At 38.4% G+C, this 16517-nt stretch overlaps 1 protein-coding gene across 4 annotated transcripts in view; it reads left to right on the forward strand.

Moving 5' to 3' along the window:
- The first annotated feature begins 5383 nt into the window (after positions 1–5383).
- Positions 5384–16517, forward strand: part of IGF1 (insulin like growth factor 1) — an 84572-nt gene continuing 73438 nt past the window's right edge. For 3 of the 4 annotated variants that reach the window (XM_054033259.1, XM_054033258.1, XM_054033263.1), the window contains exons 1-2: positions 5384–5633; positions 9305–9461. In XM_054033259.1, the coding sequence (XP_053889234.1) occupies positions 5571–5633; positions 9305–9461 (220 nt within the window). In that variant the 5' untranslated portion in view covers positions 5384–5570. Of the gene's footprint in view, positions 5634–7510; positions 7557–9304; positions 9462–16517 lie in introns of those variants that run through there. The other variant, XM_054033269.1, reaches the window with a different exon arrangement.

The raw sequence follows: 16517 nt of genomic DNA on the forward strand, positions 1-16517 counted from the left end.
GCATCTCCCTCCCCCCTCAACCACATTAACGTTTGTTTCTAGGAAATTTATAGAACTTCAGACATTGGTAAATAAATTCCTTATCAAACATCACACAAGATCGCTTCAGTTTAAGATAAGATAAAAACAGGTTTTCCTGCCATGTCCTCACACTGTCTGATTTGTGTGGAAATGTGTAACCTGGCTATAATATATTTTAAGGCACACAGCCCTTTCTAATTTTTGTTCCTTTGTTAGTCAGCAAAATAAAGAACCAACAAACCTGCTGAATAGAAATCATACATATCCAAAAAAATAAGTTATAACGTCGTAGAAAAAACCCTAAGTCAGGAGCCTCTGCAGGAAACACTTTTTAAAGCACCCCTTTTAGTTGCTACCACTTCTGCTAGGTAAATAAATGAGATGAATTACTCCCCACTACTTGCATCATGCTGAACATGGTCTTTCATTGTCCACTTGACTTTATCCCTTACTGGAACACAGAATTTCATATCAATAAAACTATTGTTCTCCCCCGCCATCTCTCCAAGCCCAGTTTCCTCCCAGGATATAAAAACTACATTCGTCCAGGGTTAATGTGAAATTTTACATCTCATTCACAAGAGTTTAGAAAAGCCAAACAATCCTGGTGTGGTTCAGGAGATAGTACCTATAATTTTACAGCATCTGAAAGTGCGCGAGGTGATTTACAGAATGTATGAAAAGAGATGGTCCCCACTTCACAGAGCTGAGGCTGGGATTTTCAAAGGCAATTAGGCACCCAACTCCCATTGAAATTCAGTGGGAGTTGGGTGTCTTTCATCCCTTTGAAAATCTCAGCATTAACATCTAATTTAGCCAATAAGGACACAAAGGGAAAAGCTGCCACAAAGACTACAATTGCCAGATAGGCCAAAGACTTTAATTTAGTAGCAAGCTAGTCAATCATATTTATTTAGGCATCACTCCAGACAGGTCTCTACTTCTTGGGGAATGAGAGCTGAAGGAATCTTACCACAGATATTCAAGACAAAATATCTCCTCACATTCCTAAGGCACTATCATGTTGATCTCACTGCTTCTCTGCGTGTTTCTTTCAGTATCATTGTCTTTCAAGCACAATCAGATGACTGCCCTGTCTCTGTGCTAGAGTGGGAGAAGAGAGATGTACAATGAGGCAAAATTACTCACTACTATTTCTGTTTATGATCTTCTGCCGTCCTACATCCCACCTTCTTCCCTGCTCAAGCATAGTGACACTGTATTTCTCATCCTCCCTCACACCATCTTGGTCTCTGCCGCAAAGACTTTACAATCTATGCATAAGTCTAGAGATAACCAAAGGATCGGTGGAACACAATCAGTGTAACAGTGATACAGTTATGATTAGTGTATTAAGCAGAAGTCACAGCACCTCAATTGCCTACCCATTGTCGAGTGTTTTGCAGACATCACACCATTAGTGAGTTTTAAGGAGATATTTAAAGAAGGCTACGGTAATAGCCTTGCAGATTTTTACCAAGAGCTCCTCCCATTATAAGTAGGGATGAGAGAGAAGGTGCAATTGTGCTTGTTGGAAAATTTGACAAACGACCATTACAGCATCTAATTGATATCATACAGGTCTTAAAAGTGCAAAAGGTGACACTGATAATATATAAATCTCCACAAGTTCAATTATCTCATACATTTGCAGTTATCTGTATGGGTCTTATATAATTTCAGGATCTAGTTAAGATGAATTCTCACCAAACAAAGCACCACCCATGCAATCATTCTATAATTTTAGATTGATTAGATGTATTCAAATTAAATCCTTATTTGTGACCTAAACATTTCTTGGTGATCATTTTTATGACTACTATGTAGTCTGTAGTTTATAGATGTGCTTCATTTTATGGGGCACAAGTAACCACGTAAGCACTCAGTCATTAAATACTAATCATATGGCACATTATTCCCTGTGGTTTATATAGTCAAGGCTATTAGAATTTGCAAGGAAAGAATGGACACTTTTCTAGTAGTTAGCCTATTTCTACATAGCAGTGACAGTTAATAGACAGTCCTGCATGATAATAAAAAACATTCCCCAAACTGAAATCTACAAAAAAATATTTTCAGGAAATGGCCTCTCACTATTAGAAACTGCCATTTAAAGTTAGCATGTTTCAAAATGGGCAGCTGATGAGGATGATTACAACTCACCAAAAAAGTCAGTTTTATTTGTTTTATATCCAATAGCTAGGACACCCATTTAAAAAATATTGTCTTCAAGATAGGGCTAGAAAGAGGTTACTGGAATGTGGCCACCAGAAAAAGGAGCTGTGACTCTGTACCTTACATGTTCAGGAACTAGCAAAACCCAAGGTGGATGTCACCTATGAAACGGTTAATTTTCTAAAGGAAGGAAGTGGGAGTCTGACAAGGGGTTCTGTCAGAGGGATAGTCTGTGGCTGTTGGGAAGAGAGCTCAGGTTAGGAGTCTTACTAGCAGTAAGTGTAAATGTGCCACTGCCAGGAACTTCTTCTTAACATGGTCTGCTCTCTCTGAGGCTCCCCCTGGTTGCGTGTTCAAGACCTTACTCTTAGGCCAAGAACTGGTAGAAAGAAGTGAAGTGCATCAGAAAGTTAGGCAGGGTGAGGAATGTGGAGTTGTAGTGGGTTTAGCGGTTATCTTTCCCTCTCTGGCTAGGAGAGAGGCCACTCCACTTCACTGTGTCACTGTGGGGTTAGCCCAGTCGCAGGGGGAATTAGAGACTCGAGGGCTACAATATATGGGGCTCTGACCCTCAAGCAGTGCAGAGCCACAAACGGTTAGGGGGCTCTGGCCCTCAAGTAGGGCAGGGCAGCAAACAGTATAGTGAGCTCTGGCCCTCAGGCAGGGAAAAGCAGCAAACAAACCATTTGGCCTAAGGTGGGGCAGCTGCCACCCCAGAAGGGGGATTGGCAGCAGGGGATAGAGGGAACCAGGGCCCACCCTACTCCACTGGGTCCCAGCCCAGGGCCTGACAGCGGCGGAGGACTGTGCCACAGGATCAGTGGGGATCCTACCGAAACATACCGATTCCATCACGGACAGCAAAATGGACTAAAGTCTGGTTTCCCTGGGCCACTTCCTACCACAATCTGGGGGTGGGGAGCTCCGGCGTCCACAGGTCCTTCATCTCCTCGCGGTATTAGGCCACCAGCAATCCCAGATGCTCCTCTCTGGGCTCAGTCTCCTCTGGGGGCAGGCCGCAGCCTGGTTTGGCCACAAGGCCAGAGGCCTGCAGCAAGCAAGAGGCATCTGTCTCCTTCCCTGACTCCTCTTCCACTGAGTTGTGGTCCCCGCTTCTTATACTTCCTGTCCCACCTCTCAACTTCCAGTGAGAGGGCAGAGCTCAGCCTGGCTTCACCCACCCAGGGACAGAGAGAAACCACTCCGCCTCACTGCAGGAGTTCAGAGTGGATCCATGTATGGAGGAAGAATTAGCAGTGCTGTGAAGTGACCAGAGACCTTAAGTCTCTCCAACCACTATAGGAGCTATATTAGTGCCATCTTCCAGTATAATCGCTATCCATCTTGCTAGGAGTACAACCAAGGAAGGGCTAATGAGGTGGGATGGAGGAAGGAAGGACTGAGGGAGGGAGTAAAGGAGGGAGTAAGGGAGGGCTTGTGTTTGGAGTTTTTGCTGGTTAGGGGAGAGTGTGGAGGAAGGATCAAGCATACTCATCTTCGTTGCTTATAAGGGTTACTCCTATAGGAGATCAGTGCTTTGATCACCTCTTTTCCAAAACAATCCTATTAAATTGACGAAGTAAGGTGATACATGCATTCTGAGTTACAGCAGGACATGTCCGACTCTCTGAATGATCATGTGATTATTCAATGGACTCTCTGAAATGTATTGACAAGGTTAAAATACACTGAAGCCACCCTGGAGAGTAAAATAATAAAATACAGTACCTGTACCACACATGAATATGAGGATCCCTTAAATGTTGGATGTTATCTGAGCAACAACATTTAATTTAGCTCAAAAGTACAAATGATTCAGCCTTACTAACCCATGATTAGGAGAGAGAAGTCCCTACCAAGGAGTATTCAGCTTGGTCAGTTGTATGCCACCTAGAACAGTATACAGAGAATTAATCAAAGGAGTATTAACCAGTGAGAGAGTGTTGGAATAACCAAATGTTGTTTGATTAATCATTGTCATATATCTTTTCTGCCTGACTGATATGATGTACTTCAAGGTAAACTGGACTTGAACCATTACACATGTAATGATATGAACTAACATGTGATTTTTAATAACATCCAAGTAGGTGCTCATTATATGGAGGAGTGGAAAGAGATAAGGACAAAATGCCATGTAAATAAACAGTTTTTGTAGAAATAATGCACTGTCTGTGCTATGTGTTTGGTCCCTGGCCATGCAATGTTGTTTAATAATCTTCTTGTATAGGCCACCTCTCAAACCCAAAGGATAACAAGCACAAATTGTATCTATGAAATAGCATCACATCTTTATTCTCAATGGCAAAAATTGAAATGCAATATACATTATAAACAGAAAAACAGCTGGCTTGGATTGTGTTGCAAGCCACTAACAGTTGAGGGATTTGAATGACATCATAACCCGTGAGAGCATGTTGCTGGCCAGCTGGTGTTATTTATAATATACACATAACTGAGGAAAAATAAAAAGGCAAAAGTTATGTATTATAAAGCTAACAAAGTAAAATTATCTCCTGCCTCTTGGCATTTAACTTGTTACCAAGAATAATTATGAAGAATACTTGTGAAAGGGGAAATTTCACTTTATTTTTACTGTACAAAAAAAAGCAAAGTCATGAGACAATGACCCATACTAGGCCAATAGCACTGCTATATTCTGACTACAGTAGGTTCTAGGAAATTATATCACTTCTCCCATGAGGTTGTTAAAGGTATTTTGTCTTATTTAGCACAAGTAAGTGCTCACCGAGTCTCATATTTATATCAAATTGCTAACTGCTATTTCAGGGTTAACATCACTACAAGCTGGAGGCTTAAATTATTATCGATTGTATAGACTACCAAATTTCCAACCCTAACAATGCAAAGGTGTATAAGCTGATAGATAGATACCCAGCTGAAAGTTAACCATAATACACTTTCTTGTTTTCCATGGCAGCATAAGCTTTTTCATGTGCTAACCCTTCTGTCACTAATGCACATTCTTTTAAGGGGAAAAAAATATGCTTCTGTGCTCTAGTTTTAAAATGCAAAGGTATGATGTTATTTGTCACCATGCCCAAAAAAGTCCTTACTCGGTAACTTTGCCAGAAGAGGGAGAGAGAGAGAAGGCAAATGCTCCCCCAGCTGTTTCCTGTCTACAGTGTCTGTGTAATGTAGATAAATGTGAGGATTTTCTCTAAATCCCTCTTCTGTTTGCTAAATCTCACTGTCACTGCTAAAATCAGAGCAGATAGAGCCTGCGCAATGGAATAAAGTCCTCAATATTGAAATGTGACATTGCTCTCAACATCTCACATCTCTCTGGATTTCTTTTTTCTCATTATTTCTGCTAACAAATTCATTTCCAGACTTTGCACTTTTAAGAAGCAATGGAAAAAATCAACAGTCTTTCAACACAATTATTAAAGTGCTGCTTTTGTGATTTCTTGAAGGTAAATCTTTATTACTATTTGAAATCATTTTGGAGTTTTATTTTAGTGTGTATTGTCTGCTTCTGGCTAAGAGAGTGTTATGCACTTTTTAGTAACAATATTTCTGAACTGGAAATTATTTATAAATTGCTGAATATGCAGTTTTAGATGATCTGAAAAATGGCTGTATGTGATAGTTGCAATTACATACCGATAACAACTGTAAAGGTAAAACTATTGCAGGTAATTATTTAAAATTCTGCTTCTGTTAGGAAAACTTTACAATATTTCTGTTATATCAATATTAAAGCTTCCAGTTACTATTATTATCTATAGTTAATTAATGTTGTTCAACTGAGAATAAGAACTTTTAGATATTTTCTGCAGGTGCAGAGGTTTATATTGATATATGCATTATACATATGGTAAATGTTAAAGTACTGTACTATTATTCTATGCAAACAATACATAAAACACTCATACTTTATGGTGTTCAAACTTATAGGTGATGGTATCACTGCAGCAGTGTGTTGCCACTATATTACATTTACTTATTTTTGTGTTTTCATATATTAAAAGTAAAAATGAAGTTCAGTTTGCCTTTTATTTTAGAAACCAGTTACAACTCTTGCTGACCTTGCATATTCATATAGTTTAAACAATTGTACATAAGGAAAGTGGAAATATTCCCCATCATCTTGTCAACTTTTCCCTTTGTAGGGAGGGCTTTTTCAGGCAAAGTTTCATGTTATAATACTATCATTTCTATTCAGGAGTGTCAATTCTCTTTAGGTAAATTTGACTGCAATAGATGCACTGACCTCTGTTTCTATCAACTGGCCCCCATTCAAGTTTCCATTCTCAGCAAAGTCATATCTTTCAAGAATTATGTTGGGATTTTTTTTTCCAATTTGCAAGCACAGTTTTAAGAAGTTGACACAACCTCCACAGCTATAATTACCTGAGGGCCCAATTCATTAAAAAAGGTGCCTGTCACAAGCAGAATTCATCCACTTTCCTTACTATAATTCATAATAGCTTTTCTAGGTAAAATATGTGAATTGCAATTGAACAATTTTTTGGTGTCCAGATAGACACCTCATTCCAACATACCTGAAAGATGAACAAATAAAAAAAATAGCTGAGCAATACTAAAAGTTAAAAGACCTAAAAATAATGGGCTAGTTCTTCAGTGGGTATAAATGAGCATAGCTCCATTGAAGTCAATGGAACAACACTGATTTACACCAGCTGAAGATCTGGTCCAAACGTATACTTTACTTACAAGATAATTACTAGTGAATACTATGTTATTACATTGTAATTACATGTTTCTTCAGATACTCTGGTTTGGTAATTCGCTCCTGCAGTTTCATATGCAACCTGTACTTCAGAAGATACATATAACCCTATATTCTATTTTACGCTGTAATACATGCTACTTATGTCATTACTGGTATTTATACATAGTATTTATAATGACTGCAAATGTAATTAAATGGACAACTGTCATTATGAATGTAAAGATTATTTACATGCAATTTGTGCCAACTGATTTCAAGTTTTTGCAATGGGTGGAGTCAGAAAACATGAAAGGTGTAAAAGAGGTCTGGAGTGTTCAGCCTATGTCAGTTCATTTGTGTGCCATTATTTTGCACTGTTGGAACAGGCCTGCAGTAATAGCTGGTTATGTTACTGGAGAAAGATCCATGGAAATTCCAGCTGTGAAAATATGATCAATCATTTGATGCAATTAATGGAATAGTTTACCCAGGTTCATCCTGTACTTGTATTTGGTGTCCAAATGTAATTAAATGCTTCAGTAAACCCCACCCACTAACCAGTACATTTTTTTAAATACCTCAGTTTTCTATTCAGATTGGGCACACAATAAACACCCTAACCTGTTGTAAAAAAACCTGTGACCAATTGTGTTACATTTCTGTAAGTATTTTTCTTATATTGCCCTCAGATGTAAATGGGAATTTCAATCTTATCACAAACATCTTGAATCAACTAATGGCACATTTAATTAAAATGATAAAGAAAATAAATCCTGTTCCTGAATAAGTTTGGAGGAACACTACCTAACTTTTTTTTTTTTTTAAATCAATCAATTGAGCCCTATGGACATGGCAATCCATTTCTTTTTTCAACATTTTAACTAGTCTGCAAGTTCTTGATTGTTTTATATTTTGGAATAAACTTCAGAAATTCTCTGTGGTTAGACTGTGCAGCTTTCTTGGCCTGTACTAAAGGAAAAACACCGGAGAATCTGTCTTGTCCTAGCTACATGCTGATATTTATCTTACCATGTAACCTAGCTGAAAACTCTTGAAAAACATAAAATTGTTAAATGCTTAGGATTTATGTTTATTGCTGTCCCAAATGTTATTCAAGAACAAACTGTTAAATACATAATGTTCTTATATATACAAAGTCTTTCAGTCTACTGAGGCTATGTGGTTAATATCTTTCTGATTTATCTCCTCTGAAGTAACAGCTATTTTAAATTGCAGGTGCATCACTTTTTTATTTGAAATTCAAGAATATGGAAGGGGAAAGAAGAAACTGGTGTTTGTTAAAATATGGAATCCTTACAGGAAATGATGCCCTATGTTATCAGTTATTTATAATCTGATGTTCTTGCATCTACCATTGAAGTCATTTTAATGCAATAACGTTTGTTGGTTTTTCCATGGCAAAATTGGCTAAAGACTCTTGTAAATGGGAATATAATTATTCTCATACTTTGTATGACATATTAAGGGATTTGGATTTGTTGGTTATTTTCACAGCGGAAATGCCATCTAGAAAAAAGGGAAACCGTTCCAAATTATTTATATATTTTCTTCTTTTGAAATCTGCAACATGGTAAGCATGGGGCGTAAGTCTGCAGAATGTTTGTCTCACTCACTGCCCCTACTACTAGACATAAATGGGTTTTCCTACTATTTTGACAATGGTATTTTCTAAAACTGCTATGTCATTTCTGCAGCCTAGGGGTTGTGTAGCGCTACACATATTGGATTAGATCCTTAGCTGCTGTAAATCAATACAGAAATGGAGACAAATGGGGCTCTGTCAATTTACATCAGCTGAGAATTTGGACCTTTAATATTTTTTCTAGGAAAGAAAAAACTTTCTGTGGTGAGTCTATACCACAAATACAAGAGAGAGAAAGTAATTATAATCTCTTGTTCATATGGTCAAGTTCAGACCTGAGCTAAATGGGTGTAACTCTAACTTCAATGAAGATATACCTGCTGGCACAGAACTGAATTTGGCCCATAAACCATGACTAATTTTCATCTTAATTTTTTGAACATTTCCTGTTTCCTGCTTTTGCTCTCCCACCCTAGTTATTTTGGCCTCCCTGAGTTCCCTTGCCTTCTTTCTACCTCTTCCATATGCAGCTGCAACAAGTCCAAGTCCATTCTTAGAAGGTTCTTTAACTCTGTGTAAACATGAACCATGAATGTTCACCCGGAAGAAAAAAACAGGTTATAAAATGCACGCAATGGAAAATGTAAAGACTTGCAGTATTATCATGAGAACTTTTTTAATATGTGGTTACTCTTATTTAACAAATTACACTGCATACGCATTCCCAATTCACTGGGGTGCAGTATTTCATTTTCTTTAGGACTCTACTGGGAAACTCTGACGCAGTACTTTTGCTTCTTTGGCAGGTGAAGATGCACACTGTGTCCTACATTCATCTCTTCTACCTTGGCCTGTGTTTGCTTACCTTAACCAATTCTGCCACTGCTGGCCCAGAGACACTCTGTGGTGCTGAGCTGGTTGATGCTCTCCAGTTCGTATGTGGAGACAGAGGCTTTTATTTCAGTAAGTCAACCCCTTCTATCGTTCAGCTTCGACATTTTTCCATGTAATCCTCTGGGTTTTGCAACCACTGCAAGCATGCACAAGAATAATCAAACCCGACTGTGAAGTATGGCTACTATCCTAAATCTCGGAGTTCTCCAAATCTGAAGTGAACATGAAGTTTCAATAAGGCATAGAGCACAGTCGGAGTTCAGCTTATCTGAGGTTTTAATGGGTTTTCTTTTTCAACTATTTTATTCCTTTTAACCACTTCCCAGCTACTTCTAGTCCACCTGCTGTGCTGCTACCTTCTGTTGGTCTTCCATTGAAATCAATGGAATGACAGGACATGCTAGACCTGATAGGTCCATGTGGCAGCGTAGTAGGTGCAGTGGTACATAAATGTATCAATTTGTTCTATGTACTAAGATATCAGGCAATAGAAAACAAGTTAAGTACATATCACATCATGTTAAAAACACACTATGCTCCAACATCTGGTTTGAGAGAGGAAATCTGGAAGGCAGCAGGCAGAAAGTTACAACATCCAAATATCCATACACTACATCAAATCAGTTCAGGCGAAGACAAAATTAATTTGCATTGGGATAATAAAAAACAATCACAAATACAGCCAACAGTTCAAGTGAATGGACTATGAGGCTGAACATAAGTTAGCACATGAGTTCCTGTTCTGAGCAAAATCCCCAAAATTGGCCTTGATAGACCACTGCAATATTTCACTGACTTAGCTTCTTTGGTATGAAACCGGAATAACGCAGTGGTGATTCAAACCCATTATAGCTTCCTAAACAATTACAAAAACAATGAAGAGTCCGGTGGTACCTTGAAGACTAATAGATTTATTTGGGCATAAGCTTTCTGTTAGTCTTTAAGGTATAGGGTGACCAGATGTCCTGATTTTATAGGGACAGTCCCAAATTTTGAGTCCTTTTCTCACATAGGCACCTATTACCCCCCACATCCTGTCCTGATTTTTGACACTTGCTATCTGGTCAGCCTATTAAGGTGCTACTGGACTCCTCGTTGTTTTTGTGGATAGAGACTAAAACGGCTACCCCTCTGATACTAAACAATTACAGGTGGTCTACAGTTCAAAAAGAGCAGAGCTATGAAACAGAGGGAATTTCAGTGTCACTTCCTACTTGAAAGGTGGCTTATTCTAAGATTCTAGTGCATCGAACATATTCTGGCTTTACCACTGATACACTTCAAAATATCAAAGTTTCCACATTTACTCATGTCGAGTGCATGTCAGTCTGGTAACTACTCAGATTGCAGCTTTTGAGTCCACTGAAAGACATGTGGCCTCTAATGAAACTTTCAATGATTTGCTAAAGAAAAGCCATTCAGCGTCTGCTGAGGTTACTCTAGTTGGTGTGAGGCTCACTCTGTGCCTTTACTAGCCTTCATTTTGGGAAAACCACAAAAGATTCAGATAAAGTGCCTCAATTCTGGACACTTACCTGAAGCTCCAAATCTTTGGAAGCTTTCTCCATCCTTTCAGTCTATTCAGGTCCTTCCTTTTCTTCCCAGCCATCCCCAACTTCACTTCAATAATGAAGTCACTTCCTCTCTTTCTTCCCCATTCTCCCCAGCACAATCAGTTTTCTGACATGGTTATCTCTATCTCCTTCATGCTTTTATTGTGATCGCCAACACCAAATATCCTTCTCCCTGGTCTCCTTCATGCTTTCCATAGCTTTGGTGATATCACACCAAGTACAACAGGTCTCTACTTATATACAACCACTGTCCTCAAAATTCATATGTTCTGGAGCTGCACAGGTCATAAGAACAACTCCCAATGTTGTATGGTGTATGGCCCTAAGGAAACAACTATGGATTAGAAAGAAGGAAGGTTATTACCAACCTGGACCTTAAAGCTTTGGTTCAAGGTCTGGGTTGAACTTTGAGACACCTATTATTTTTTCCAAATACTTAACCCATTCCTATTGTGACCTAGAAAGACTGTTAAAACCTCTCTCCCACTTTCAAAGGTTTTCATAAAAGGCTAATGAATGTACTGTACATCTCCTGAATATACATCTATCACCAACAGTAATGACGGACATCGAAGCTCTTTTATCTATTGTAAACATAGTTTAAAATACATTTAATGATCTGATGGAAGTTCATACATAAAATACATTTATGAGGTGTAGCCTGTTCATGAGTTTTAAAATATTATATTCCCAGAAATAAAAATAACCTCATCAACTTAATATTAGGGTTCCTACAGTAGGAAACATAAACATTAAAACAAAAACCAAGAACACTACAGGTAAAAAAAACAATCCTATTCATTAAAGCATACAAAATTATAATGATGTCATTGTACCTAAAGATATGAATACCTTTATAGTGATTATACTGCCTAATGAAAATCAAGTGAAAATAAACATTAGATATTCCAATAACAACCTTAACTCTGACCCCTTTTTTCTTTTTTCTTTTTAATTTCATACAGTTATTTTGTATTTTATCTAATTGCTATGGTATGGCAAAGGAAGTCAGATATATAAGTACAATGAACAGTGAAAACATGGTGTTATTTTAGATATTATATATTACCACAGTAGAAGGTGTACTGTACAAAGATATGTTAAATGTATTAAATATGCAACATTCTTCTTTGCACAATGTCTGCATAGTTTGATAATTATAAAATATCAATATTCTGATAGAAATTGTTTGTTCAATAGACCTTGGAATGTGTTGTTTCTGTATTTTGGTGCAAGGGATTATAGTTACTGTAGATCTGCTAGCGCTTTATCTTTCAACACTGTTATTTAAATGTTTATAACTATCGTTCTATAATTAAAAAATTGAAGTGCTATGTTTTTTGAAAGCTATGTCCTGGGGTCAGAGTTGAGGCTGTAATTGTAATGTTTAATGTTAATTTTTACATGCTTACATTTTTCTGGAAGTATCATAGAATCATGGAAATATAGGGCTCAAAGAGACCTCCAGAGGTCATATAGACCAGCCCCCTGCACTGAAGCAGGATTAACTATACCTAGACCATCCCTGTCAGGTGTTTGTCTAACCTGCTCTTAAAATACTTCAATGATAGGCATTCCACAACCTCCCTTTATAACCTTTCCGGTACTTAACTATCCTTATAGTTAGAAAGTTTTTCCTACTATCTAACCTAAATCTCCCTTACTGCAGATTAATCCCATTGCTCCTTGTCCAACCTTCAGTGGACCTGGAGAACAATTAATCAGTCCTCTTTATAACAGTCCTTAACATATTTGAAGACTGTTATCAGGTTCCTACTCAGTCATCTTTTCTCAAGACTAAACAGGCCCAGTTTTTTAATCTTTCCGGACAAGTTTTCTAAATCTTTTACCATTTTTGTTGCTCTCCTCTGGACTCTCTCCAATTTGTTCACATCTTTCTTAAAGTATAATGCCCAAAATCAGACACAGTGCTCCAGCAGAGGCCTCGTCACTACTGAGTACAGTGGAACAATTACCTTCTGTGTCTGACATATGACTTTCCTAATAATACACCCCAGAATGATATCAGACTTTTTTGCATCTGCATCACATTGTTGGTTCATATTCAATTTGTGATCCACTATAACCCCAGATCATTTTCAGCAGTTCTACTGCCTACCCATTTATTCCCCATATTGTTTTGGACATTTGATTTTTCCTCACTAAGAGTACACTTGCACTTGTTGTTATGGCATTTTATCTTGTTGATTTCAGTCCAATTTTCCAGTTAATCAAGGAAATTTTTAATTCCAATCCTGTCCTCCAAAGTGCTTGAAACCTCTTCCATCTTGGTGCCATCTGTAATTTGTATACATACACTCTCCACTCCCTTATGCAACACATTAATGAAAATATTGAATAGTACTGGACACAGGACAGACCTCTGCAAGACTCCAGTAGATACATCTTCCCAGTTTGCTAGTGAGCCATTGATAATTATACTCTTTGAGTAGTTCTAATGGTTGAATTATATGAGTAATTAAACCTATTAATTAAATTAAAACTTTCCTTATTATTTCTATTTTTTAAGTATAACATTCTTGATATTTATTGTTCTGATGTTTATTACTTTCTCTAACAACTTTTACTTTCACAATGAAGATTTTGTCTGAGATTTATTCCCCCTAAGGAATATTAAGAACATACTATACCTTGGGCTCCTGGAGGACTTATGAGATCTTCAAGAGCTCCTGAAAATGTTGACCCTCAGTATTTAAAACTCTATGGGTTAACACGTCCCAGTTCTCCTTTTGCTCCAAGTTACCATGCCTCTAGAGCTGGTCAGATTATTATTTTCCCCTGTGGAAAAATACAACCAAACTTTTTGGTTTTCCTGTTTTGGGTTTTTCAAGAAAAAGTTGAAATTTTCCACAGGAAGCAGGCACTTCCCATGAAAATTTTCTATGGAAAAACAGTTTAGATCAATTTTTTTTTTCAACCAGCCCAACACTGCTCTCCCCAGACTAAAATAAGTAAGGTGTCTCTTATACACATACTATCACTCAACACTTCCCTGCCTTTTCCACTCAGCAAACCTGTTGGGGCTGGTTACAAGGGACTACTGCTGCCACAGAGGACCACAGCCATGATCCAAAGCCAATTGAAGTCAATAGAAGCATTTACATTGATTTCAATGGGCCTTGGATCAGGTCCCAAAGGAAGACCTCAGTGGGTGCAAGGAAGAGGTAGCTTGAGGGAAGAGCTCAGAGGTCATTCCCCTTTTCCTGTGTATCTTCATAGGTCTGTACAAGTGGAAAACCCCATGAGCCTGAGGAGGCTCAAAGCCTATAATGCACCATTTTTGCAAAATTATCTTTTATTTCACCAAGTCTCATTTGAGAATAGATTACATGTTTAGGTCTATGTATGTAATAAAAGGGGCTAGATGCTTACTAAGTTCACCAGAGCCAACATTCCATAGCAATATCTCAATTGAAAAGTTGGTAACTTCTCAAATTGACTTTCATCATCTAAATTCTGCTGCTGTGCACTAGAGGTCTGGGACTGGCTAGGTGAGGAGAATGGGACTAGGAAGACGAGCCAGGGTGGGGAAGAGACAGGACTGGGATAGGGACAGGGCAGAAGCATAGGCAGAACAGTCTGAACTCACTAGAGTACAGGGTTCCTCAGAGCTGCAATGGAAGTCAATGGCAGCTCTCCTTTGAATATATAGTTCTAATAATGCTAAAGGTCCTAGGTGACTCAAATTGGGCCCCCAAAATTAATTGATATTTTTACCTCAGTCTCACTATTCCTCATTTCCCCATCTGTAAAATGGCCCTAATACCACCCCATCACCTTACTGGGGTTTTGTGAAGATAAATTAATTGCTTGTGAAGTACTTAGATTATAGTAATGAGCGCCATAGAAAAATCCATGAGGAAATTAATAATTCTTTCTTCATAGTAAGGTTTGAATAGTGTGAAGTAAATAAGGCTTAGGCCCACCGATTGAACAATGGGGAGAAAACAAAATACTGAATAGAGGCTCACTAAGTGAGCACAGTCCATCCTGTTCATTGAAAGAGGCAGGAGTCCTGTGGCAAAAGCAGTATGGTGACGATGTAATTAAACATTGTCACATAATGCATATGCAAAGGGCACAGGTAACTTAATTCTGGCACTTTTGAGTGCTTGATTTTGCAACCTTTATAATGTTCTTTTAATATGGGGTGGGGGGGTTGTGTTCATAATTATATGTAAATTTAAATTTCCATTTACTAGCACAGCCAAGTGTTTAGTTACAGCACATGTACCTAGGCTATCTTCATTACCAGTGAGGAGAAGCAAACTTTTAACTAATGGTTAAGTATTAAACACCACGGTATTTTAAGTGAATGCAGTGCTCATAATAGGCTTTGTATTGATAGCTTGGCAGACTGAAGTCTTCTGCTTATTCACAGAACAAACAGCATGGGCAGCAGCAATGCAAGCTTCCCCACACCATTCTGCCAATGTGCCTCAACCCTGATCCGGAGGGACCATCTCTAGGGCTGAGAGGGTAGTTCATTCCATACGCTGCTTTTATCTTTGGCGTTCTCTCCTGAGAATGCTATCAAGAGTGCTAAATAGTACTTACTATGATGGCAGTTTTATGATGTGAGCACCTGTCTATTAGCTACTAGACTGAATCCTTCAATTCAACCACATCACCTTCTGTTGCTACTTTGTTAGAACTAGTGTACTAATCGGGTTTGGGCCTGGTTAGTATTTGGATGGGAGAGCTCCAAGGAAAACAATAAGCTGCTGCAGGAGATGCATATTTAATAAGTGGTACTCTTCCCTGGGAGTCAGTATTGAGCCAGTGACGAAGTGTTCTATTAGGAAGGTGCCATCCTTTGGATGAGACTAAGAGAAGTTCTAATCACTGAAAAGATCCTATCTCATGTTTTACAAGAGAAGAAAAATTAGCCCCACTGGCTTGTCCAAACTGTAGTTTGGGAAGTCAGTCTATCTCCCTGCATGCATGTAATTGAATCCTCCTTTATTGTGCTTCATATCTACCTATCACTAGCTATTTATCAGAATTTCTAGAGTGCCCATCAACATGGCATCCAATTGCTGCCCATTCAAACACTGGGATCTACCCTGAAGGGACAGTCAATTCTCCATCCTATGACACATGTTGCTTTAAACACTAAATCCAGTAATGTTCAACAGCTGCTACATTCCATGAAGTGGTAGATTAATAAAAGCCCATATTCTGGCTTCTCTTGAATGGTTTCTGACATGGGCAGAGGAAGTATAGGGAGCTTTGCATGTCCTCCTTCTGTTCCTGCATTAATAGGCAACCTGAATCCCACACTCTGAGTTCACTAAGTAAGAGTTTGAGGAGGGCCATAATGTCATTGCGGGTTGTGACCATGTACCGTTCCCCTTCCATCCTGGTTGGCAGCTGAGGACAATACTGTGAGAAGCATGTGCTGGCCCCTATAATGGTGTGACAATCCTGTGCATACTCACTACCAGTCTTTTCTCCACATGCAGAATTTCTGTTGCTTGTGCAAAGGACCACTGCATCTGTTTACTCCAACTGTGGCAACTAATGCCAC

This window comes from Malaclemys terrapin, chromosome 1 (assembly GCF_027887155.1).
Source record: "Malaclemys terrapin pileata isolate rMalTer1 chromosome 1, rMalTer1.hap1, whole genome shotgun sequence".
NCBI classification, from domain to species: domain Eukaryota; kingdom Metazoa; phylum Chordata; order Testudines; family Emydidae; genus Malaclemys; species Malaclemys terrapin.